This window comes from Mesoplodon densirostris, chromosome 2, assembly GCF_025265405.1.
Source record: "Mesoplodon densirostris isolate mMesDen1 chromosome 2, mMesDen1 primary haplotype, whole genome shotgun sequence".
NCBI classification, from domain to species: domain Eukaryota; kingdom Metazoa; phylum Chordata; class Mammalia; order Artiodactyla; family Ziphiidae; genus Mesoplodon; species Mesoplodon densirostris.
In genome coordinates, this window is record NC_082662.1 from 77,371,535 (window position 1) to 77,399,328 (window position 27,794).

The 27,794-nt window shown below is 37.2% G+C and overlaps 1 protein-coding gene and 1 long non-coding RNA gene across 7 annotated transcripts in view; one reads left to right on the top strand and one right to left on the bottom strand.

The window, feature by feature from the left end:
- LOC132484017 (uncharacterized) overlaps nt 1–27,794 on the top strand; it is a 132,136-nt gene that overhangs the window by 97,293 nt on the left and 7,049 nt on the right. Inside the window, exons 5-7 of one of the 3 annotated variants that reach the window (XR_009531142.1) lie at nt 7,715–7,803; nt 14,949–15,052; nt 15,125–16,727. This is a non-coding gene — a long non-coding RNA (uncharacterized LOC132484017). Of the gene's footprint in view, nt 1–7,714; nt 7,804–14,948; nt 15,053–15,124; nt 16,728–27,794 lie in introns of those variants that run through there. The other 2 variants (XR_009531144.1, XR_009531143.1) reach the window with 2 other exon arrangements.
- COL24A1 (collagen type XXIV alpha 1 chain) overlaps nt 1–27,794 on the bottom strand; it is a 404,516-nt gene that overhangs the window by 49,034 nt on the left and 327,688 nt on the right. For all 4 annotated transcript variants that reach the window (XM_060090037.1, XM_060090036.1, XM_060090035.1 and 1 more), the window contains 4 exons: nt 23,713–23,766; nt 23,549–23,602; nt 15,521–15,574; nt 14,280–14,387 (listed from right to left, as the gene is read on the bottom strand). In XM_060090037.1, coding sequence (XP_059946020.1) covers nt 14,280–14,387; nt 15,521–15,574; nt 23,549–23,602; nt 23,713–23,766 — 270 coding nt within the window. The remainder of the gene's footprint in view (nt 1–14,279; nt 14,388–15,520; nt 15,575–23,548; nt 23,603–23,712; nt 23,767–27,794) is intronic.

Sequence of the window (27,794 nt, forward strand, 5' to 3'; positions counted from 1 at the left end):
TCTAGACTGTGTGATTCTGAATTCTGGCTCTATTATTTGTTGTCTGTGTGACCTTGGGCAAGTTACTTACTGTGAGTCTCAGCTTCCTTTTCTGTAAACTGAAGATAATAGCTATACCTATGTCATGGGGTTTTGGTGAGAATTAAACAATGTCATATATATTCAGCACCTGGAATAGTGCCTGGCACATATTATTTTTTTAATTTTTTTTGCACGTTTTAACATCTTTATTGGAGTATAATTGCTATACAATGTTGTTTCTGCTGTATAACAAAGTGAATCAGCTGTATGCATACATATATCCCCTCCCTCTTGCGTCTCCCTCTCACCCTCCCTATCCCACCCCTCTAGGTGGTCACAAAGCACGGAGCTGCTCTCCCCATCCTGGCACATCTTATTTAATAATTGTTTAATAACTGTTAGACTAAAATACACAGCACATGTGAATAGCAAGGTAGAATGTAAGACTGGAAATGTAAACAGGCCAGATCCTAAAGGAACAATATTCCACAAAGAGTATGAACTTCATTGGATTCGGGGTCACTGAAGCATCAACTCGGAAAGTTACTTCCTTTAGCAAATCTTTCATTTTGTTGCTAATAAGCAGCCAAACAGGCTGAATTTTGTCTGCTCTAGAAGTTCCTAATGAGCAGTAAACGGGCCAAAACAAGCAGAAGGGTGGAGAAGAGAGAGAAAGTAGCAATCAGGATAAACCCTAACTGGATAATCAACCCCTTAATAATCAAGAGGTGACAGGATTTGATGAATGTAGATCTGGCTGATGCCGGTATGTTTCTTCCTCCAAAATACTAAGAAATATTTCTTCAAAACGGAAGTTTCTTTGGGGTGACCAGCTCATAAACTAGAGAACACACAACCCAGAGGGGTGCCAGGGCTGCTGGTGTTCCTAACAGAGGCTTCCACGGTGGTCCTGTTACTCTATGCTTGGATCATAAGTGGGCTGATGAAGTGTGTTTTCCCTTCTTAGACTGGACACAATTCACAAGTGGAAAATGCAAGACTTTCAACGTTCTTTTAGGACAAGCATCTCATTTTAGACAACACTTAAGCCTGTGTTCACCTGAGAAAGTGCATAGTCAAGATTGAAAGGCCTTGGGCTTCCCTGGTGGCGCAGTGGTTGAGAGTCCGCCTGCCGATGCAGGGGACGTGGGTTCGTGCCCCGGTCTGGGAAGATCCCACATGCCGCAGAGTGGCTGGGTCCGTGAGCCATGGCCGCTGAGCCTGCGCGTCCGGAGCCTGTGCTCCGCAACGGGAGAGGCCACAGCAGTGAGAGGCCCGTGTACCGCAAAAAAAAAAAAAAAAAGAAAGAAAAAAAAAAGAAAAGATTGAAAGGCCTTGATTTGTCCTAAGTCAAGCTGTTAGTTTTGTTTCTTTCCCTTTTTTTCCAATAACCAATTTTATAGTTGCAGCAGTGAAAAATTAAAAAAAAAAGGGTAAGGCTTCATTTTGATGACAAATAGATTTATGATCTTTGCAGGGAAAAGTTGTTTTCCTTTTTCATAAATGAAAACAGCATGGTAGACTCATTTACTACAGATGTGCTAAGTTGACTAGTCTCAAAACACTCATTTATACAGAAGGAAATTCACACAGTCAACTGTGAGCCTCCCCAATACTATCCTTCAGTTATAGTCACATGACTTTAAAAAAACATTGAAACTGCAGTGTGAATGTGCCAGGAATACTTTAACTCCTTTGGCCACATCAAAAAAAAGAACATTGTTTAGGAAAATCAGGCAGTTGCATAATGCTAGAAATCCCAGAATAAATATTTTTCTCAGTGGAAAAATCCAGCAGTCTTTAAAGGTAAGCCAAAAAGCACCATGGTGCCATGATTTGAAAAAAAAGAAAAAACAACAACAACAAAAAAGACCAATGGAAAGATGTCCTTATCCTTGTTGAAAATATTCCAGGGAATTTGCTAGTATTACTTTCTCTTAAGCAGTTATTCTATTACCATAGTAGGTTTCAGAAATAATTATCTTAGAAATCACTTTTCCTAATGACCAGTTTAGCCATTGTACCTAATTTCACTGAACAGACTTGTCCCTTATAAAGCATTATAACTAATTTCATATCAAATATTCTACAGGGAGCAGAAACATTTGTGGAAAATATTTCCGTATTCATAAATACCAATATCATGTGTAAACCTTGGGGTTGAAAGGGGATTCTTCAAGGGAAAGTTATTTTGTTTTTATTTCAGTGGTTACAAAATGTTTCAATACTTATAACATCCTGATTTCTAAGTATGCATGTAAATCTTTTCTAACATTCTTTGAAAATGCTAAAAAGTAGGAGACAATGAGTTACGATCTGATACCTAATTGCTTACTAATGGAAATACCAGATGCCACTCAACTTCATGGCCCTGTGAGGTATACTGAAGCAGTATTCAACATTATTGTAATTCATTTCAATTTTTTCACCACAGAATTCAATGAGTTTTTTATACTAGTCATATATAAAGGGATATGTGGCTCAGAATCTGTTTTTTTTTAACGACCTCCAATTAGAAGTAGAATAACTTACTAAGTGGAGTTAGAATATGCATGCTTTGTTATCTGACAAGTTCATACTCAGATTCTTTTTTCTTTTGATTTTAAGTCTTCAGTCTCTCCATCTCTACTAAGTCCCTCTAGCATTTAAATATGGTTAAGCCTCTCTCATTTAAAAATAACTTTCTACCTTAGCCTCAGTTTCTTCTCCAGTTATTGCCCTACCTTCTCCTTCAGAGCCAACTTTCTCCATTGGATTGTCTGCATATCTTGATTTCCTCATACCCTCTCACTCCTCAAGCACTCCAATCCTGTTTCTGACCCCACTAATCAAATCAAATACTCACTTGCTAAAGTTACCAATGACCTCCATATACTAAAATACAATGATGCTAATTTTATCGTGTTAGATTTCTGTATTAGGTGAGGGGGGGCGGTCCTTATTTGCAAACATCAGAAACCACTTAAGCAAAAAATTTACTGAAAAGATATTGAGTAGCTCGTATAATCACAGATAAATCTAGAAAACCAGGTTTGGAAAATGGGTAGAATTAAAAAGACTAGGCAGCCAGAATTTAGACACTGTAGTGAGCACCAGACCAGCTGCTGGACACTGACCACAGTCATCCTTGGACACTGAGTGCCACTGAAAGTTACTGCCACTGCCACCAGAACGGAATCTCCATTATCTCCATTATCGCTGCTTCTGTGTCCTCAAAGGAAGGTGTGGGTGAATATAACTGATTGCTTAGGCCTGGGTCATAAGCCTACATTCTTGTTTCAAAGAGGGAGTGGAAGGTAAGAGTCTAGACTTTTTGACTTCAGTAGTAGAAGGTGGCTTCCCATCAACACTCAAAAAAGAAAGGAAACATAAAAATTTCTGAACATAAAAATGGGGTCAAGATGCTGAGTAGCCAAAAAACAAAACCAAAAACAGAATAAAACACATGTCCAACAAACTCTCTCATGATGATTAGACACAGTCGATGACTTTCTCCTTGATATATTCTTAAGCTTCCATGACATTACATTCTTTTTCTCCTATGTATTATGAACTCCACCTCAGACTCGTTTGTCATCTCCTCTTCCTTCTTTACCTGACTTCTAAATGTTAGAATTCCTCACCACTTGGTTCTGGACCTTCTTTCCACTGTTTATCTAATATTTGTGTGTTTTTCTTCATTTGCTCCCTATGTCCATTCACTGCCCCTTCTCTATGTTGCTGTTTGTATTGAGTCTTCTGATCCATGAACATAGTGTATACACCATTTAACATTTGGGTCTTCTTTAATTTCTGTCAGCAATGTTTTACAGTTTTCAGTATCAAGTTTGCACATTTTTGGGGGGTCAGATTATCCCATTCTGATACTACAGTAAGTACTGCTTTTTAAATGTCAATTTCTGATTGTTCATTGAGTATAGAGAAATACAATTCATTTTTGAATATTGATATTGTATCCTGAAACCTTGCTAAATTCAATTATTAGGGTTTTTTTGGGTAGATTCTGAAGGATTTTCTACATAGATGATCGTGTTGTCTGTGAATAAAGACAGTTTTATTTCTTCCATTCCAATCTGGGTGGCTTTTATTTCTTTTTCTTTTACTGACTAGAACCATTGGTAGAAGCTCCAGTACAGTGATGAATGTGTCATATAAATGTAAGAGGATAATAAAGATATCTGTTGGCATATGAGGCCTCAGAAGGTTTATCTCACAAACACCTACATTGAAAATACTTTTTGGAGGAAGTACTCAAATAATAATAAAAACAAATTCAGGAGGTTCTATAAGGAATACTGAAAGTAATAGTGACTAAATAGCTTAATTAAGTTTGCTACTATATGAAAAAAAGAAACAAAGGAAATAAAAAGAGAAAGTAGGTCAGAATGGCCATCATCTAAATCTACAAACAATAAATGCTGGAGAGGGTGTGGAGAAAATGGAACCTTCTTACACTGCTGGTGGGAATGTAAATTGGTACAGCCACTATGGAGAACAGTTTGGAGGTTCCTTAAAAAACTAAAAATAGAACTACCATATGATCCAGCAATCCCACTCCTGGGCATATATCTGGAGAAAACCATAATTCAAAAAGATACGTGCACCCCAACATTCACTGCAGCACTATTTACAATATTCAGAACATAGAAACAACCTAAATGTGCAGCAACAGAGGAAAGGATAAAGGAGATGTGGTACATATATACAATGGAATTTTACTCAGCCATAAAAAAGAACAAAATACTGCCATTTGCAGCAACATGGATGGACTGAGAGATTGTCATACTGAGTGAAGTAAGTCAGACAGAGAAAGACAAATACCATATGATATCGCTTATATGTGGAATCCAAAAAAACGGTACAAATGAACTTATCTACAAAACAGAAATAGAGTTATGCATGTAGAAGACAAACTTATGGTTACCAGTGGGAAAGGGGGGAAGGATAAATTGGGAGATGGGGACTGACATATACACATTACTATATATAAAACAGATAACTAATAAGGACCTATTGTATAGCATAGGGAACTCTACTTAATACTTGTAACAGCCTATATGGGAAAAGAATCTAAAGAAGAGTGGATATATGTATATGTATAAATGATTCACTTTCCTGTACACCTGAAACTAACACAACATTGTAAATCAATTATACTCCAATAAAAGTTTTTTAAAAATCAGAATAAGTTAAAAAAAGAGAATGTAAATGCATGAGAATTATAAGTCAAAATTCAAGGTAATATCAAAAAATGATGAAGGGAAAGAGTGGTTTATAGAAACAAAAGGACATGAGAACAAACACAAGTACTTGTTTTGTTAGAGGGAAGATACAGTTACTGATTTATTAAACAAATCACTAGAGTGAAACAAAGACATATTTGGTTCTTAAATTTGGGGCAGCTGCCACAAGAACATCAACTGAAAGAGAATAGGTAACTTTTAAACCTGCAAAAGATAATTCAATCTGTCCAATGGAAATCAGAAAATAAGAAAAAAGAAACAAAACCCCCCAAAGATAGTATAGGACAAGGAAAATACAGAATTAAGATGGCAAAATATTCTTAATAGAGGAATTTTAGATGCATTCTTTCTAAGATTTCAAGCAGTAGAAGGAGGTCTGCTATTACTGCTACTGTTTAAGATAGTATTGAGGGTCCCTATCCACCTATGTGGAAAGAAAAAAAATGAGTTTAAGAAAAGAGTTAAAGCTGCCATTGTTTGAAGATATTACCTACCTAAAAATCCAATAGGATCCCAATAGTAAATTATTAGAAATAAAAATATCCAGTTGTATAGAATGTAATCTAAATCAGCAATATTTAAATAAGTAATAACTAACTAGAAAATAAAATAAAAAATAAGAATACATAAGGCCTTTATTGAGGGGCAAGATTGCATATTGATAAGAACAAAGAATATGGAGTTAGACTGCCTTTGTAGCTATGTGACTATGAAAGTGACAATTTTTTTGTATAAAATAAGGAAGATAATTGTATCTATAATATTGTAAAGATTAAATGAGTTAATACAGTAAAACATTTATCATGGTACCTGGCACATACTAAGTATTACATAACTTTTTACCATTATTATTATGGAGAAAATCTATTACAAGATCTTATACTGATAAGATGACAAGAATATTTTATCTCACATAGATAATTAAAAGGTTAAGATATTAACTTTCCCCAAATAAATCTAAGGCAAACCCAGTGATAATTCAAGTTTATGTTCTGTTTTTAAAGAAACTCAAATCTAATCTCAAATGTATGTGGTAGAAGTGTAAAGAAGGGGCCTTGCCCTACTAAATATGGGGACATAAGACAAAGCCGTAGTAATAAAAACAATGTGATAATACAAATAGACCAGAGATCAGCCAACTTGTTCTGTAAAAAGGCTGGGTAGTAGATATTTTAGCCCATGTGGGCCACTGGTCTCTGTTGCAACTACTCAACTCTGTCATGTAGTGCAAAAGTAGCTATCTGTAAACAAATGACTGTGGCTGTGTGCCAATAAAATTAATTTATGAATACTGAAATTTGAATTTCATGTGCCACAATACATTACTCTTTTTTTTTCTAACATTAAAAATGTAAAAACCATTTAGCTCACTGGCCATAGAAAAGCAGGCTGATTTGGTTTACGAGGTGTAGTTTTTTGACACAGGGAACAGATTGTTGATGCACACCATGTATAGAGAGAACTTAAATAGTGATGCCTGGATATTTTCTGTTCGCCTTTTGAGATCTGCCCTTTTCCAGCCTGATCTGTGACCCAGCAGGTTCCCTTACTGGTGAGTGACATACCAAGGGCACGTGGATGGGAGGGAGCCCACCCTTGGTGAAGGCAGTAAGGGAATGCATTGTTGGTAGTGAATTTTTTGGGGGGGGGGCATGATATTTATTTTTTTTTAATTGGTGTATAGTTGCTTTACAATGTTGTGTCAGTTTCTGCTGTACAGCAAAGTGAATCAGCCATATGTATACATATATCCCCTCTTTTTAAATTTTTTTTTTTTTTTTGTGGTACTAGGGCCTCTCACTGTTGTGGCCTCTCCCCTTGCAAGGCACAGGCTCCAGACGCGCAGGCTCAGCGGCCACGGCTCACGGGCCCAGCCGCTCCGTGGCATGTGGGATCTTCCTGGACCGGAGCACGAACCCATGTCCCCTGCATCGGCAGGCGGACTCTCAAACACTGCGCCACCAGGGAAGCTCTATCCCCTCTTTTTTTTGGATTTCCTTCACTTTAGGTCACCACAGAGCACTGAGTAGAGTTCCCTGTGCTATACAGCAGGTTCTCATTAGGATGAACTGGGAGATTCGGACTGACATATATACACTAATATGTATAAGGTAGTGAATTTTAAAAATAATTGAAAAAATTGCTTTTGTTTTCACCATCACAGACTGGCAATTCTAAACAATGTCAGTGATAAAATAGTCCTCCCTGCCGGGGCAGATCGTTCCTATTATCACTCTTACTTGGTTGAATTTGGCTAACAGGATGTACTGTTAGGGAACTGGAAGACAGGAGGAGACTGAAATACTTATTCCCCTGGCTTTCCCTTTGCTGAGTTGCAGTGGATTGGCTGAATCCTTCTATTGAAGGTCTCAACTCCTGCTAAATGGCTCTCTCCTATGGCAATAACTACTTTTCCTATAATTTTGTTCCCCTTTCCTTTGTCTCTTCAGGCCTATGGGTTGTAATGACGTGCCATTGTTGCTATCCCTGGGTGCTTCAGCATCTCTTCTTGGTTTTCCTTAGCCCTGCTCACATTTTTGTAAGTAGTCCCTTTATTAAACCTTCCTCAGTTGCCCCACTGTATTTAGTTAGACTGTGATATGTAATTGGTAATAAGAGTGAGGTCAGGAAGCTAACCCCACAAATGGGATTCTGAGGTCGGTTTGCTCATAATCAAGGAATGCTCAGATAGCTTCCTTGTTGCTGATAAACAGACACTACTAATCTGTGGTATGCAGTGGCATCATGATTATTCAAATTAGCACTGGCCATGACGTTAGATTAAGTGCTGCTGGAAGGCAAAGTGTCAGAAGATCATGTGGCCTTGGCATGTATTCAGTATGGTGAATACAGTGACTATAAAGACTGAGTGATCAGAGGGCAGTCTCTTGAGTGATCTAGAGAGAATACAGAGAAAGGGACAAAATAAAGGTCTTGCAGGCTCAACTTAGAACACAATGAAAAATCAGAAAATCCCCACGGCAGCTTAAAGGAGTCTTTCATCTCCTATAGTCCAAGGCAGATGTGGCTGAGGACCCAAACTACTGTAAGATTTGCAGAATGTGTATACAAATACATCTTCAACTAACCAGACATCTTATGCTAAATAAGGGCACTGGGTGGAGAAAGAGTAGAACTCCAAGACAAGGGATGGGGATATTTGAGCAGACATGGGCAAGACTAAGAACTGTGAACCTCAACTCCCTCTTAGTTTTCCTTGCTTGTGGAGACAGCCACCTGCTCAAGCATCTGGGAGCACCATTAATAGTCTGATGGATTGGCAATTTGAAGCCTTGACTCAACTACGGCCTACAGTTAATGAGGTTGAATGCTATAACTCCCCTAGTATACTGCATAGGAAGGGGTTCAAACACTCAGGAAGACAGAAATGTGGAGACAGATTTATCACGTGCAATCTGATCAACCACCCTCAAACCATGGCCCCTGAAAGGGATAAAGAACACTCCTTACCAAGGTGTTAAGAAATATCATAAGAATAAAGTTCCCTTATTTAAATAGGAATATTGGACTCTGAGTGGTAGATTCTAGGTGACAGTGCTTTACTATCAGAGAAAATGTAGAAGCAATTATCACAGTAAGCCATAGGATGTTTTGACTAGATGTTTTGACCTGTAGAGAACTGTGCTGATGGTTAGTTGATCAAAGATCCATAGCAATTAAATATACCATATGCTAATATATTGATGTATAGGTAGAAAAATTCTAGGTCTGATGGGTATAATCCTAATTAAAGTCACTGTACTTGGGACTCATGGCCTCTCTCTCAGTTCCCAGACTCAAGCCAGTTCCTACATCAGAATCCCTTGATTGAGGGAGAGGCAGGTTCTCTTTGAGGAAGAACCCTGCAATGTGGTCATAGATGTACACAGTGACTTCTGCCCTAAGCCTTCTGCAGAGGGACGTGTGGTCATTTATCAGGTGACTGAACGCTGGGGAAACAGAAACTCTCAGCCTTTCTGGGGGCTGTTAGATATTGGATTTGAACTGATAATAAACCCTGGAAATCCAAAATATCATCACGGCACTCTGGTCAGAGTGTAAGTTTATGAAGGCCAAGGGATAAATAGTGATAAATGCAGATTTGGCTCAATTTTTTTTCCCAAGTGGGCCCAGTAGGACTGTGAGCCCAGTTTTTTTTTTTTTTTTTGTATTGTTTTCTCCAATCTCAGAGAACAGTAACAATCCCTCACTTATAAAGAAAGGCTACTGTGGTAGGAAGGGAAGAGACATGTGGAAGCCCCTGCAACTATCTCTTCCTGCCCCCTTCCCCACAATGTATACCTAAGGTAACACCACACCCCTGTAGAAAACTGTTCATATTAACCACCACATCCCTGTGGAAAATTGTATATACTACAGCCAAAAGACCTGAAAGATGCAAAAGCAGTGATCCTACCATATCCCATATCCATTTTACTCATCTGTTTGGTGCACACACCAGGTAACTCCAAGACTTAAACTTACAAACTCAATTGTGTGTTCATGCCAATCACAGCTGCAGTTTCTGATATGGTGTCTTTACCAAACAGTACAGTGATTAGCAACAGCAGTTACTGACCTAGTAAAAATACTTCCTACCAACATTCCTATCAGTGAAGATGATCAGAGGCAGTTTGCTTGCCTTCACAAGGCAGAAAGAGCTGTATCACTTCAATGCCTTATCTCAGTCCTGTGTCAGCTCAATTTTCCTCTCTGTCATAAAACAGCCCAGAGCAATATCTTTATAGTCTTGACAACTCACAAAATATCAGGCAGGTCCATTAAACTGAGGCCACTATGCTAACTGGACCTGGAGAGTGGAAGAGAACAAGCACCCTAAAGATACACCAGAGGATAGGATTAAAAAGTTCATGGGACTGCTAAATGGAAGAAGTTCCTAGGGGTAGTGGTTTGGGGGTATATCAGGATATCCCTTCTAAAGTGGAGACAAGTTGTTGCACTTTGCATTGCTCATCACAATATAAGAGGCACAATGCTTGGTGAGCTCTCTGGACTTTGGAGTCAATCTATACCACCTTTGGGTATGCTGCTACAACCCACTTACTGGGTAGCCTGTAAAGTTGCTAGGTTTTTATTGCGGTCAAATATATATAACATAAACTTACCATTTTAACCGTTTTTAGATGTATAGTTCAGTGGCATTAAGTACATTCACATTGTTGTGCCACCATCACCACCGTCCATCTCCAGAAATTTTTTTTTTGCGGTACGCGGGCCTCTCCCATTGCGGAGCACAGGCTCCGGACACGCAGGCTCAGCGGCCATGGCTCACGGGCCCAGCAGCTCCGCGGCATGTGGGATCTTCCCGGACCGGGGCATGAACCCGCGTCCCCTGCATCAGCAGGCTGACTCTCAACCACTGCGCCACCAGAGAAGCCCCAGAAATTTTTATGTTCCAAACTGAAACTCTGTACCCATTAAACAATAACTTCTCCAAATCCTCCTCTTCCCAGTCTCTGGCAACCTCCATTCTATTTTCTGTCTATGCATTTGACCACTCTAGGTACCTCATATAAGTGGAATCATATACAATTTGTACTTTTGTGTCTGGCTTAGTTCACTTAGCATGTCTCCAAGGTTTATCCATGTGGTAACATGTGTCAGAATTTCCTTCCTTTTTAAGACTGAATAATATTCCATTGTATGTATATACCACATTTGGTTTATCTGTTTCACTGCTGACAGCCACGTGGGTTGTTTCCACCTACTCGTTACTGTGAATGATGTTATTATGAACATTTGGAAAATTTCTGTTCAAGTTTCTGCTTTCATTTCTTTTGGATATACACCCAGGAGGGGAGTTGCTGGATCATATGGTAATTCTATATTTAATTTTCAAGACCTGTCATACTGTTTTCCACAGCGGCTGCATCATTTTACATTCCCATTAGCAATACACAAGGTGCCAGTTTCTTCACACACTTACCAACACTTGTAATTTTCTCTCTTTCTATTTTTTATTTTTTTGGATAATAGCCATCCTAGCGGTTGTAAAAGTGGTATCTAATTGTGGTTTTGATTTGCATTTTCCTAACGATTAGTGATGTTGAGCACCTTTCCATGTGATTATTGGTCACTTGTGTATCTTCTCTGGAGAAATTCAAGTCCTTTGCCAGCTTGCTAATTTTGGGTGGCCCCCGTCAAAAATGCTTGGCAGCAGATTCAGGATGCTGTGTGAGCTACCTTGCTGTGACTGAGCAGATCCAATAATATCAGAAGGGTCTGTGGCTGGTAGAGATGCTATATGGACCCTTTGATAACCCCCATAAGAGAATCACAGCTTATACCCATAAAGTTTGGACATAAGCAACGCCTTCTTTGTCAAATGTAATTTCCCATTTGGAAAGCAGTTCTGGGCTTGCTCTGGTTGAAGCTGAATAACCGACCCTGAGACATCAAATTACTATGTGTCCTGAACTGACCATTATGATCTGAGTGATATTTGATCCAGTAAATCATAAAATTGGCTGGACACAGCAGCGTTCACTCCTAAATGGAAAGGGTGTATATTGAGACTGGGTCCTAACAGGTCCAGAAATCAGAAACAAAATATGCAAGCAAGCAACTGAGACTTCCATGATACTTGTTCTACTGCTTTACCACTGCTCCTTCAGCCTTCCTAGAGAATTCCTCTTACCAGTTAGTTAGGGTAGAAAAAAATTCAGGCCTGATTTATGGATAGATCTGCATTGAATGTCAACATCTGCTAGAAGTGGATTGCTGCTGCATTTAAGCCTGAAAGATATCAGTGAAGGAGACTCTTCCCAGTGGGCAGAACTTGGGGCAATCTGTCTACATAGGCAATCCATATAGCCATGTTTGGTTGTTTGCAACCAAAGAGCCCTGTTGATATACCCTAGAGTTCTAACTGGGTCTTGGAATAGCCCTGAGTGTGCAAATGGCTTCAGCATCTGGCTTTAAGTTCTCTTCATTCTTTTTTATTCTATGTAGAACCAGTGATTTGGTTTTATGCATGAGCCTTCACCCACACAGCCAATCAAAACCGTGTGGCAGATTCTAGAATGCAACTTAGACAGAATTAAAATGAAATCAGTATCTCATTTGCATCTACCATTTTCTATATTGGCTTTCTCTTAGCCCTTATATTACTATCCTTTAAGTATTACCCCATTAAAGAAGGATGTAGAGTTGTTAGAAAATGTCTGTTTTCTTTCTGGAAACTAGCAGCAGATAACAATTACTTGCCACATTGCTGTTTTTACGCAAGAGAAAATGGTTCATATTTTTGTAGTCCGAATCAGTGTTTTCATTTTATTTTCAAATTTTCAGTCCTTTCCAGGAAGACCTTCAGGTGTCACATACTACCAGAAAGAAGTTGTTTGCCACAATGAAGTACTAAGTGACTTGGTGTAAAAAATGTGGATGACTTTGACCTGTCACTAGTGTCTGATGAATATCTTATATGCTGAATGTCTGAAATTCTTATTAAACATATATATATATATAGGATCCTGATTTGTAATATCCATATCTGGAATAAGTACCTGGATTAGTATTATTTTAGTCAGAAAATAAATGAGTTCCTCTTCCCAGTAATTAAATAAATCTATTTGCTGTTATTAGTATTTACAATTCAGTTTCTAGCCTTATCGACTACTGGACACATCCACATACATACCACCTCCATGATTAAACCTGTGTTCACAGCAAGAAATGTGACATATTTTGAAATGTGGTTTTCCTTCTTTCAGCTCTCAAAATCTTATTCAAAGCAGTAAGATTCACTCTAACATTTCCCAGTAAAACTTAAGTACAGACTCTCAGACCAATTCAAAGTGTTTTACTGTTGTATTTTTAAAACTCCACAACCTCATTTTAAGACTTTTATATGGTGAGCCTAGAGTGCAGCATCTACATGAAGGTTCAGGGCATGAGTTCCCTTTAAGACTGGGATCTCAAATGGAAGTCCTCTTTTAACCAGACTGATGTTAATGGCAGAAGTTTAGAAAACATGTATTTTAATTAAAACATCAGCCTGGCTGTCAAATTTCTCTAGGGCTTACACCCTGATGCTCTGATGTTCAGATATACTGTCCCCAAAGCAGATAGAAACCATACTAAGCCTCCTTAAAAATATTCACCTTTCCAAATAGAATATGGCCAGATATTTATTTCTGAAATAATTAAATTGGCTGGGTCATAAATTGATACATTTTTTTAAACAAATGAGATAATTCATCATAGTGAAAGAATAATATTAATTTGGGTGTGAGCTTTGCTACAGTCCCATGCTACATGTGAATAAACAATTAGGATTGATTCATTTAAGAAAAGAAAAACAGGTCAATAGATAATCATATCCAAATAGTGGAAATGTAAAAGGATAAATTTTACTGGATTACTGAAATATGTGATTAATTATTCTTGCATTTCAAATGGAAACACAACATGAGATAACAAAAAAATACCTGGATTATGATGACCTTAGGAAGGAAAGAGGGAAAATGGCTAAATGAAGACAAAAATATCATTTTAAAATTTCTGATCAAATAAATAAGATAGAAATCTGCATAAAAATAATAATCTATATCATTTCTCATTGCATCACCACTAGATGAACATAGAGAAAATATTCACACAATTTCTGTAAAATAGTGAGGCTATAAAAGTAAAGGGAAAATGATTTTGGCAGAACTTACCTTGAGTTTTTGCCAAGCCTGAAATGTTCCAAAGGTTGCTTAAGACATTTGATGAACTCAAAACACAGTTAGGTTGTGTAGCCCTTAAAGTTTTACTTCTTTGTTGTTCCTATGTACCAGTTTTTATATGTGTAAAAATAATATAAATTATTAATAATATGGGTTATTAGTTATAAAACATCCAACAGAATGTACTCATTGACATTCCCTGGAAATCATAAACACAATCTGAACCAATCTCAAAGTTAAGAAAGATGGCCAAAATATCTATGGTCTTAGTAAAGAGACACATATGCATAAGAAATAAAGAACAAAGAATATTCAATCTACTCACAGGAAGTCCCTGCTTTCCTGGTAGCCCAACTTTACCAGGGTTTCCTGAAATGCCTTCTGCTCCAGGGTATCCTTGCATGCCTTTTGGCCCGGGTAGGCCTGGAAGTCCCTTGGTAATTAAAAATTACTTGGATTATAGAGAGATACTGTACAGATGTTTAAATGATAAATACTTTTATACTTATTGGGGGGTGGGAGGTTACATTCTTAAAACCCTGTCCCAGGATAAATTTTCCTGTTTCCTGGATTCCTTAATAATTTACTATTTGGATACAACAGATCAGGTAACTGTTCCCTAAACTGAAATGCCAAGCTAATCAGCAATTTATTGTGTAACCTTTTCCACTTTACTGTAATTTCCTGGTATTTCTCATTGTACCAGCCCATGCTTTATCCAGCTGTGGAGAAAAGATCAGCTCTGTGCACCTGTCAGTTTAGGATATAGGCTGACATTCACCCTCCCTAAAACTCTGTATGGTATTATTTTCCCAAGAAATAAATTATGGCTCTTTTAGTTGCCACTTTGAATTAGATAATTATATGACTGAGTAAAGGTCTGAACATTTTGTTTGTACTCTTGGGCAACTGGATTTAATCTGTAGGGAATCTCTGATCTCAATGTGCTCATAATTTATGTTCACTTTTCTTTACTTTTTTTGAACCAACACAGGCCACCCAAAGCAGGCTGTTGGCTAGAGGAGACCTGCAGGAAGTCTTTGCTAATAAGCTAGTCTACACATATTTGCTTGGCCAAAGAGGAAGCAGATGGCTAAGGTAAAATTAATCTTTGTTCTGTGATGAAAAGATTTAAAGCTTTTTTCTAAGACTTTCTGTTCTATTTCCCAGGAAAATGAGAGGCCGAGTTCTTCAATTAAAGTCCAGCTCATGTCTTTCCAATTATGCTTGAAAATCTCTGACCTTTGTCACCATTCATTAAGTCATGACTCCAAGTTGCCTGTTTTTTAGTGATTCACCATTAAAGAACAGTAGCATGAATCCACAGAGAGGTCTCCATGCACTGGAAAATAACAACCTTCAGTTGCAGCAACTTCCGTTTCAACACCAAGCTTGGTTTTGAGCTAATGGTCTTATTTTGTTCCCTCTGTGTTCCGGCATGGGTTTAAACATTTTTTTGAAGACAATCTGATTTATCCAACACTTGTCATAATTGGCCCCAAACTTTTCTGCTTGCTAAAGTTCTATTTAGAAAAACAATAAAGATGAAAAAGGTCTGTTACTTACAGGAATCCCAGGTTTCCCAGAAGGGCCAGGAGCTCTTTTTTTCCCCTTAGGACCCTAAAAATGTGAAGCACAGTTGTCAACTCATTGCTATAAATTTAATTAAACTGAAGGCATAGAAAAGAACTCTGAGACCTGGAGGCTACAGCAAGTCCTGCCACTGACTAGCTGTTTATCACTGGGATTGCCATTTAACTTTCCTGTGAGTCATTTTCTTCATCTGTAAATGAAAGAATTTGACTATATAATCTATGAATTTCCACCTGGCTCCAAATTCTATGATTTAAGAATTTAAATTATAGTTCTAAAAAGAAACTGAATAGATTATTTAAATAAAAGTCCCCACTTCAGGCAAAGCCTTTGTCTCCCTACTGAAAGTGGTTAAGTACTTATTTAATTAATTCAGTAAACATTTCTTGAGTATTAGGTATCAGGGATTCTGTTATGTGCTGGAGATGCAAAATCAAAGCTCTTGTTCACAAGGCACTTACAGTGTCGTGAGGGACATGAACCAATAACCTAAAATGGGCTTATCTGGAAGCACAGAGAACATACTTGTAAATCAAAGAAAAGATCTTTATTTCCCACAGAATTGCTTGTTTTTCCATGTGTGAGATGTTTTAAATCATAACTGATTCAGTAGTAATGGTCTACCAGGATAGTTAGAAATTTGCCCTTGCAAATCATGCCACTATTCTGATGATATCCTAAAATTATTTTAAGAAGAAAAAGGTGTTAAAGAGTGACCTAGTTCACAAATAAGAAAAAGAAGCATACTGCCATTACCAGAAACATTTCTCAGAAATCATCAAAAGTTCTCAGAAACAGGATAATTCCACCAAAATGTGATGTTAAGTTATTGAAATCTGAAGACAGTTGTGCTAAAGATTCAATTTGAGAACAATGACAAAATAAAGAATTTCAGAAGATGTTACATCTTCTGAAAATGAGCTTAAACATTTTAAGAAGAAATAGTGTATGTAATCAGAGAGAAAAAGGGCATTTTCTGTAAGAGATAAAAATCCAATTTTGTTAGAATTTGATGATAGGGAGCTATATGGATCAAGGGTTCTACCTCCAAGTTCAAACACTATTTTACTTGCTTTAAAAAGTCACTAATGTAAATTCTTCCTAAGGGTAAGGAAACCAGAAAAGGGGATAGTTGGTGAACTGGGTTTAGTTGAAGTAAATACAATTTCTGGAACATATTATCCCTATAATAAATGTATCTTTTAGAATACAATAAAGAAGTAAAACAGACAAATAAAGACTGTTTTAAATATTGAAAACAATTCTGATTTCAGTTGTCTTCAATAGCACTAATTAAACAGTATATGAATTGTGATAATATTCAAATATGTTAACTGGTGTGTGTTTTCCTTCACAGTATTTCTTTTTATGTAAAGTGATAGATTTGTTCTAAACTTTTGATTTTCAAAATAGACTTTTTTAGCTTAAGAATTTCAAAACAGTCCTCTGAAACTCATGGTGGGGGAATAGTTTGAAAAGATTATATTTTTAAATACAAAAGCCTGATTTTTAAATATTAAAAGTCTATCGCTGAACATAAAAAAACAAGGTAATAAAGGATTTAACTCATAAAATTTTACCATAAAGAACATATTTAGAAGAATTATAATAATGTAAGAGAAAGTTTTTCCTACCTAAGGGGATATAAAAAAATCTTCAAGTTGGAGAAAGGTAAAAAGAGAAGCAAAACTGTTAAGACACTGATGGGTATCTCGGAGAAGAGACCTTGACACCAATCTGCTGTCAAGTCCTGGGGTGGGTAGAAACAATAATACCTGCAGAGGATACAAAATTAATACACAGAAATCTCTTGCATTCCTACACACTAACAATGAAAGATCAGAAAGAGAGACTAAGGAAATAATCCCATTTACCATCAAATCAAAAAGAATAAAATACCTAGGAATAAGCCTACCTAAGGAGGCAAAAGACCTGTACTGAGAAAAGTATATGATACTGATGAAAAAAATCAAAGATGACACAAACAGATGGAGAGATATACCATGTTCTTGGATTGCAAGAATCAATATTGTGAAAATGACTATACTACCCAAAACAATCTACAGATTCAATGCAATCCCTATCAAATCACCAATGGCATTTTTCACAGAACTAGAACAAAAAATTTTACACTTTGTATGGAAACACAAAAGACCCCAAATGATGAAAGCCATCTTGAGAAAGAAGAACACAGCTGGAGGAATCAGGCTCCCTGACTTCAGACTATACTACAAAGCTACAGTAATCAAAACAGTATGGTACTGGCACAAAAACAGAAATATAGATCAATGGAACAGGATAGAAAGTCCAGAGATAAACCCAAGAACCTATGGCTACCTAATCTATGACAAAGGAGGCAAGAATATACAATTGAGAAAAGACAGTCTGTTCAATAAGTGGTGCTGGGAAAATTGGACAGCAACATGTAAAAGAATGAAATTAGAACACTCCCTAACACCATACACAAAATAAACCCAAAATGGATTAAAGACCTAAATGTAAGGCCGGATACTATAAAACTCTTAGAGGAAAATATAGACAGAACACTCTCTGATATAAATCACAGCAAGATCTTTATGGTCCACTGCCTAAAGTAATGAAAAAGAAAACAAAAATAAACAAATGGAACCTAATTAAACCTAAAACCTTTTGTACAGCAAAGGAAACCATAAATAAAATGAAAAGACAACCCTCAGAATGGGAGAAAATATTTGCAAACGACGCAACTGACAAGGGATTAATCTCCGAAATATATAAGCAGCTCATGCAGCTCAATATTTAAAATACAAACAACCCAATCAAAAAATGGGTGGAAGGCCTAAACAGACATTCCTCCAAAGAAGACATACAGATGGCCAACAAACACACGAAAAGATGCTCAACGTCACTAATTATTAGAGAAATGCAAATCAAAACTACAGTGAGGTATAACCTCATACTAGTCAGAATGGCCATCATCAAAAATTCTACAAACAATAAATGCTGGAGAGGGTGTGGAGAAAAGGGAACACTCTTACACTGTTGGTGGGAATGTAAATTGGTACAGCCACTATGGAGAACAGTTTGGAGGTTCCTTAAAAAACTAAAAATAGAGCTACCATATGACCCAGCAATCCCACTCCTAGGCATATATCTGGAGAGAACCATAATTTGAAAGGATGCATGCACCATGATGTTCATTGCAGCACTAGTTACAATAGCCAGGACATGGTAGCAACCTAAATGTCCATCGACAGAAGAATGTATAAAGAAGAAGTGGTACATATATACAATGGAATATTACTCCGCCATAAAAAGAAACAAAATAGTGACATCTGCAGAGACGTGGATGGACCTAGAGACTGTCATACAGAGTGAAGTAAGTCAGAAAGAGAAAAACATGTATCATACAATATTGCTTATATGTGGAGTCTAGAAAAATGGTAGAGATGAGCTTATCTTCAAAGCAGAAATAGAGTCACAGATGTAGAGAACAAACTTACGGTTACCAAGGGCAGAAGGAAGGGGGTTGGGATGAGTTGGGAGGCTGGGACTGACTTATATACACTACTATGTATAAAATAGATAACTAATGAGAACCTACTGTATAGCACAGGGAACTCTACTCAATGCTCTGTGGTGACCTAAATGGGAAATGAGTCTAAAAAAGAGCGGATATATGTATACATATGCCTGATTCACTTTGCGGTACAGCAAGAAACTAACACAACATTTTAAAGCAACTATATTCGAATAAAACTTAATAAACTAAACAAAACAAAACAATAATATCTGCAGATAAGTGTGGGGATTTGGGCACAGAGATGATGGCTAGAGAGACTAAAGGCCTCACTGAGATGTACGCTAAGTTGCACTGAGTGCAGCAATAGAGTTGAAATTTCTGCATGAGATGTCTAGGCTAGGGGGCCTGAGAAAGTCTGAGTCCCTCAAGCACCCAGCATGGTATGGGGAGCAGTAGAATGTTATTTCCATGTGGCCAAGAACAGAAGCATATGGCCCTTAGAGTTCTATCTAAGGAGATCTTGCACCTGAGTTGAGAAAATAGCTGTACAAGCCAACAGGGATCAAAGAACTTTTGTCCGGAGGGCCAAGGTAGAGGCCAACATGGTGGGATGATGGCAGATGGGGGCCAAAAGCGATGATGTACATTTCAGTGGATGCTAGTATGAACAGATGATGGCTAAAGATCAATCTCACTTCCTATTCCCCTTCCCTACCATTGCCACCCAGAATGTAACAGCAGACCTGAAAAGAGGATGAATGGGAAAAACTCTAAATCAAATGCAGGATATTTAAGTGGATGGAGTTACAGGCAATCAGTTGACTAGATTTCCATCAATTAGGTTTCTACCACCAGGCAGGATGGGTACTCAGGACAGAAGTTAAGTTCCATTACAAAGAACATAAACAAAATTATACTTTTTGTATACTTGAGTTTATGGCTTAAGGTTCAGATATGCTATACACGTATGTGCGTGTTTTATTCCAAACATTCAAATACAAAATAAAAACAAAGAGAGTCTCATATCATCATAAATCAATTACATTTTAGGGTGAACATTATGTTGGGGATTATTTCAGAATAGTTAAATACTGCTCTAAAACCTAGATACATGGGTCTATCATTGTGAAAACTAGAATGTTATTAATACTTGGATGGGCATCAGGAAGCAGCTTCCAACAGAATAATACTAAAGGAAAATTATGACTATGAAAATTATTTTTAATGTATATTTTGCTATTTGTAATGGTACAATTGTGACAAAATCTCCTTATTAAATACAAAAAGTGTATAGTAAATAACAAAACGTCTCTGCTGTTTTTAGATGTCAATTCAGGAAAGATTTCCTTATGACAGTTATTGTCACCATAACTAAAAGGAAGTAGGCTAGTTAGAGAAATGACAGACTTGCAATGGAGGTTTAAAATACATAAAGATCAACAAAGTGTAGAAGATTGGTACTTTTTTGAATTTGTGCATTAAAAAAAATCTTGCAGTTGGAATTGCTGGGTAGTCTTGTAACTAAATTAAGAGCCGAACATTACTCAATATTAATCCTACACAGAGATGGTCTGTTCAGTAGGAAATTAAAGATTGGGCCAAAGACAAAGAAAGTATGTTGTCATCTAAGGTGTTTGTAGATGATTAATTGAGTTGGTATCGTAAAAAGGAAAAAAAATAAATCACTCTTTCACCAATGCCCAGAATTCAAATATAATAAAGCTAGAAGATCTATGCTGTTTTCAAAATTAACTTACTCATATTATTTTATGTAAATATAAGTACCTCATAAATCAACAGACTTCCTATTCTCATAATAGGAAAGGCAAATGAATTTCATATTTATTCTTTAGAGTATATGTAAAATTGTGCTTTCTCTTTTGTCTGGCTAGCTTTGAAAAATAGAACAGCCCACTTGAAATCAGATCCATTTAAAACAGTGAATTCCATTCATTGGGATTGTACCACTTCATAGACTACAAGAGAAGGTAATCTAATTCTTTAGATAACAGAAAATTTTAAATGTGCCATTATAGTCCAAACACTCATTTGTTTTTTATTCAAATGAAGCTGAAGGACAGTCATCACAATACTTTGTTAGTTCTAACTTTGTTAGAGAGGGTAGCTTTAAAGTACAAACACAGATTTAGAGAGTTAAGTCTTTTTTTTTTTTTTAACCTAGAAAGTTAAATTCACTAAAATCTGGAATTTTGCTTTGGGAGGAAAGTAGGATTTTGGCTCGAGTCTCTGTATTTGAAAGCCATTATGGGACAGTTCACTACATTTGCATTATGAAAGTCTCTTAAAAAATGTAGTGGTTTGCAATTGGTTTTGACTTGACTTGCTCCAACTTTTTCTTTATAGTTTCCATAGTTTCATGTCTCAGAGACCAATTAATGAATTAGCTGGTTAAGTAAAATTAACATTTAACTTAATTTTTAAAAGACTTCAAAGTAATAGAAGGCTTTTGTATAATAATGGGAGTCAGGAAATAAAGTTTCTAGTGTTGGTTCTGTTGCTAACTAGTTCTCTGATCTTAGGTAACTCATAATCCCTCTGGGACCTAAATTTCTTCATCTGAAAAATGAGAGCGTTGTCCAAACGATTTTAAAGGGCATTTCCAAATCTAAAAAACAAATTTAAAGCTTTGCAAAAACAAGATGAGGGCAATTCTGTAGGATCCACCTGGCCATTCAAAGTGTCCCTAGTGAGTAACACATAGTCAGTGATTTTTCTTGTAGCAATCATTACTATCTGAAATTCAAAGAGGCTTTTTAATGTAACCTCGGACTGTACACCAGCATTGCCCAAAGTGGGAAAAGAACTAATTCTCGTGGATTATACAGAATTTAAACCATGGCTCCTCAAGACCTTTCAGCTCCAATACCCAGGGAGAGCTGACCATATAGGCTGGAGGTGCAGTTGTCTAGTAAGAATATTTTATTTTCGTTGGCATAATTTTAACAGATACTAAGAAACATAAAAAAATTTCTTCTTCCTGCGATACGTCAAAAAAGGAAAAAGACGGGCTTCCCTGGTGGCGCAGTGGTTGAGAGTCCGCCTGCCGATGCAGGGGACACGGGTTTGTGTCCCGGTCTTGGAAGATCCCACATGCCACGGAGCGGCTGGGCCCGTGAGCCATGGCCGCTGAGCCTGCGTGTCCGGAGCCTGTGCTCCGCAACGGGAGAGGCCACAACAGTGAGAGGCCTGTGTACCGCAAAAAATAAAAATAAAATAAAATAAATAAATAAATAAAATTAAGGCTTGCCTTCAATGGGATTTTAAAAAAATAAATTTATTTATTTATTTTTGGCTGCATTGGGTCTTTGTTGCTGTGCATAGGCTTTCTCTAGTTGTGGAGAGCAGGGGTTACTCTTCGTTGCAGTGTGCGGGCTTCCCACTGCGGTGGCTTCTCTTGTTGTGGAGCACAGGCTCTAGGGCACACGGGCTTCAGTAGTTGTGGCTTGCGGGCTCTGGAGTGCAGGCTCAGTAGTTGTGGCTCACAGGCTTAGTTGCTCCCAGAACAGGGCTCGAACCTGTGTCCCCTTCATTGGCAGGTGGATTTTTAACCACTGTGCCACCAGGTAAGTCCCAATGGGATATTTTTATTTATTATTTATTAGTCCTTATTTATTAAGGAGCCTGACAGTAAGTTAGTAGGTAGTTGCCAAGACTGTTTAAAATGGCTTCTATGTGAATGAAAACCTATGTAATATACGACTCAACTCAATTTTATTACTAACTCCCACAAATGGGAAACAAAAGTATGGGTGAAGGAAGCTTAACAAATTAGGAGAAACATGGTCTCAAATTCATTACTTTTTATCAGTCCTCACCTAATTTATTATTAAAATACAGTACATTTTCTAAAGAATTTAATTTTAAATCAGTAGCAGGTAACGTCAGAATGCCATGAAAAGTAGGGCAGCAATGAAGTGATGGTACAAATCCAGTTGTTACATAAGGTTGAGGGAACGTTTATTGGTATATAGGGAAAGAGGTGGCTAAATTCAATAACTCAACAGATTTTTAGTTCGCCTGATAACAAATAATTGACTTGTGTTATGGAAAAAAATCTTTTAAACCAATTGTGAGTCTGTGTCATATAGTTAAACTATTTCTACCCCTACCTTACTACAGCAACTAAAAAGGTATGACTGCTAAAATTTTGCTCTGCAGTGCTGGTTTTAAGGCCAGTTGATATTTCTGCCTGAAAACCCAAGGAAGGACAATTAGTTTGGGACAACTCTAGGCAATTTTCTCAAAGCCAGAGTAGTCTGCTGGTAAAGGGAACTTTGGATGGCATCCGAAACACACGAATTAATCAATAATGATGTTTTAGCACAATTATTGACAAACACCCTGTTTAGAGGCCTGTGGTGATTCTTGCTCTGAAAGAATGAATGATCATTTAAGTTACAATGAACAGCAACTCCTTGTGCCCCTGTTTTCTCAAGCCAGCAATAAGTTTCAAATTGTCTTAAATGATTTCAACTTACTTCAGATCCTCTCTCTCCTTTTAGTCCTTGTTCACCCCGGTCACCTGGCTCACCCTTTAATAGGAGCCAAAACAGAAATCACATATAAAGCAGACACCAAATAAGATATGTTAACATTAATGTTTTTAAATGCCAGAATTACAAAGAATGCTTTCAAAACATACTGGGGGCCCTTGTTGTCCAGTGGCACCTCTTGGTCCTGGTATACCCATGTGACCCTATGAATAAAAAAGGTTATATTATTAGAATAAATAAAGACATGTGACTTAGAGAATAGAGTAGTATCACTTAAAGTGGTAGCAAAATGTTGCAAAATTCAATTTAAGTATTATAGAGATTATGCATCTCTCTTGGAAAGAGTATAGAACATAATAGCTACTGGATATAATGATGACTGAGAAAGAGTGTAGAGATTTTGTTCTTTTTTTTCCATATAGGTTAATATAGGTTGAATGGTGGCCCATCAAAAGGCGTCTATGCCCTAATCCTCAGAAACTGTGAATATGATCTTATTTGGAGATCACATTCTTATTTGGAGAAAAGGGTCTTTGCAAATATCATCAAATTAAGGGTCTTAGAAGGAGATTATCTTGGATTATCCATGTGGGCCCTAAATCCACTGACAAGTGTCCTTGCAAAAGACACAGAGAGAGAGAGAGAGATGGATACAAACAAAGGAGAAGGCCACGTGAAGACAAAGGCAGAGGTTGGAGTGATGCAGCCACAAGGGAGGTTGTTAGCCACCAGAAGCTGGAAAAAGCAAGAAAGGATTCTTCACTAGAGCCTACGGTGGGAGCACAGCCCTGCTATCTTGCTTTTGGATTTCTGGCCTCCACAACCATGAGAGAATAAATTTCTGTTGTTTTAAGCCACATGGTCTATGGTAATTTGTTATGGCAGGCTCAGGAAACTAATAGAGCAAATAACGAATGAATAAAGAGTTTGAGAACAAATTTCTTTTTTCAATCCTTTTCCAGTGTACTATGGTTTCCATTTTTACAAACTAAGGTCACAGCCATTCAGATAGTAGATTTACTGGGCTTAAGACTGGTAGTTGTTACTGCATATGCCAAGACATCAAGTGATTCTGACTTTAAGACTGGTAGTTGTTACTGCATATGCCAAGACATCAAGTGATTCTGACTTCGGTGATCTGTCATCACCCCAGTTCTCCTAGGAAGGAATGCTGGCCTACCACATTTTTACACCTTTCAAGTATGTAAACAGAAACTAGCAACAAACTAGGGGCACATCAGGTGAGAGTTATGTAGGAAGAATTCCACACGTAATCTCTTTTATCCCCTTCCCTACTGTGCTCTTCACTTCAGATTCCTTTCTTCCTGTGTATTACAGAAAGAATGCCATAGAAAGGACAGTTATTAGGCTCATCTCCTTTTTCTGAGCTAGGAGAAGAAGGGATTACATACTTAAGGCTAACAATATTTATTCTCACAGAAAGATCAGTTGAAGCCTTTGTTTGCATTCTGTGAGGCAAATGTTCGTGGTTTTAAGATTCAACTTCCTGATAAAGTAAATGAATCTTGTTCAAGGGAGAGAACAGTTGCAAGACAGAAAGGTTATTTTGGAAAGCTTTCTATACAGCACACAGCCATAACTAAAGAGAAGACGATTACTACACATGACCTTTACCAACAGAACATGAACAGAGTCAGCAAGTAACAGAATCAGGTCAATCGAGAGGGAGCTTTGTTCAAGTAAATATGATTATTGTAGGTCACTTATTAAGCCAGCTCAGGAGAGAAGCAATTGGTGAAAAGCTGGGGTTACAAAGTGAAGTGAGAGTAAGCGTACTGAGTAAACTACAAAACTTAAAACCATCATGGCCTATTATGGTTTTGCCACCACTCTATCTGTAGTTTTACAGAGACCTTTTTAGAATGATCATAGCATAGCCAACTGCCTCTCTTGGCTTTGTGATGTTTGGATACAAATCTTATGAAAACCAAACTTGTTTTCTAGGAGCTTCACTGTAATTCCTTTGGTCCCTTCCCTCCCAATAAAAACTGACAGACTGTTTTTCTGCAGTGGTAAAAATTATAATTATTAGGTTTTTTATATTATTATAAAGCTATGTGGGCAAGGTTACAGGAAGTGACTGATTTTTCCTGATGTTATTAGTGGTGAGATGAGTTGGATGGCCAAGGGGAGCTTGGAGAGGATTTTATATGGGAAGTCATAATAAGTTGAATTTTAAAGGATGAGCGTTCCAGGCAGTAAAGTAAAAGGAAGGCGTTCTGCAGAGGAAACAGCATGGGAGAATAAATGGAGGTTGACCTAACACAACATGTTAAGTGGAGAATGGATTTGAGAGGGCTAGGGCTGGGGATAGGGAGTCTAGTTAGTAAGCTACTAAAATAATTCAGGCAAAAAATGATGAAAGTAGGGCAAAGTGGATAGACTCCAGAGATATTTAAGAGGTCAAAAGAAGTGGCCAATTGAAGTTGAGAAATGAGAGGATAGAGAAAGGAGAGAAAGAGGAGGGAGAGGAGGGAGGAAAGAGAAAGCAAGAAAGACAGAGGGAGATAGAGGGAAGATTCATTTACTAGACATCTGGATGTCTGGTGGTACTATTCACTGAACTAAGGACATAAAAAGAGGGTGATCAGATTTGGACAGGATGATGATACTATGGTTTGGGACATGCTGTGTTTTCTGTGATGATGTCCAATAGCTATTTGGATATGTATGTCTGATGCTAAGGAATGAAGGCCAAGTGAGGATTTAGTTGTTATTTTATTGTATGCAAAAAATTCTATGGCCTTTGCCAAACCAAAGTAAAAAGGAGTTTAAGATAGTACATAATTTATTCAGTGTATTTCTAGGGCTTTGGCTCACATTAGTTTAGCCTGACTTAATCTGTGTGTTTCTGCTCATATCTTTAAAAAGTTAATGTTGACATTATAGTATTCTTATTCATACCATGTCCTCTGACTCTCTCTCGAGCCTCAAATGAATTTATCTTGACCTATGCGATGTATAGTTTTCTGGATGACAGCGATTTCACTATATCTGCTTTTATACTGATTAAATATTCTTATTTTGTGTATGTGATGTCCATGGAGTCAGGGACTGTGTTTTGGGTGCCCCGTGTTACATTCATAGCTCCCAGTCCATGGCAGATACTAAAATATATTCTGAAGGGACCAGAGATTTAATTATATGTAACACATAAAATGTGTCATATACAATGATGCCTAATAATTATTTACTGATGATAATGAGCAAGACACTTGACTTTTGTGATTTTCACTTTCTTCAAGAGGAAAAAAGAACAAAGCATGGTGAGAAGGATTACAAAATGTCTTTCAACTGTTCATAGCCAAATGGAAACAAAATTTTCATTACCCATTCCATTTTTTTTCCTCCAAGAGGATAATCATGAGTTCACCACAATGTTAAGAATATTTGTGATCATAAAAGCGTTTTTAAAAGCTTGGTGATTATTCAACCATAAAAAGGAATGAAGAATTGATACATTCTACAACATAGATGAACCTTCAAAACATTATGTAAAGTGAAAGAAGCCAGACACAAAAGGCTATACATTGTATGATTCCATTTATATGAAATATACAGAATAGATAAATCAATAGAGATAGAAAACAGAGTAGTGGTTGTCAGAGGTTGGGAGAAGGAAAGTAACTGTTTAATGGGCATGGGGCTTCCTCTTCAGGGTGATGAAAATGTTCTGGAGCTAGGCAGTATGTGATGGTTGTACAATATTGCCAATATACAACACTAAGTGTCTCTGAATTGTACAATTTAAAATGGTTAAAATGGTAAATTTTATGTTATGTGCATTTTAGCACAATTAAAAAAAGATTGACAATAATTCTGACCATCAGTTTACTAGAGTGAAATGATAGTGTCTACAATGCCCATATAGAAAAACAAACATTTAACAATATCACCTAAAGCTACAACAGAATAATTTAACTCTAAATAAAGCATGGTTCCCCTGTATGAATCAAACTTGTGCTTGGAAAACATGGAAGGGGACAAGTGTGGGTATTTTGTGACTTTGAGATGTCTAAGTAATAAAGTTACTGTGATTGTCTGGCACTAAATGGCTTTTTAAAATAGATCTATCAACAAATGATAAAATGACTCCTAAAGCCTAAGAAATAGGATGGAATAAGACAGAAAGGAAAATGTGGCTCACACTAGCTCATGAAACATCCACAATTGAAGACTTAATCAGGACTATTTATGGAATGAAGAAGGA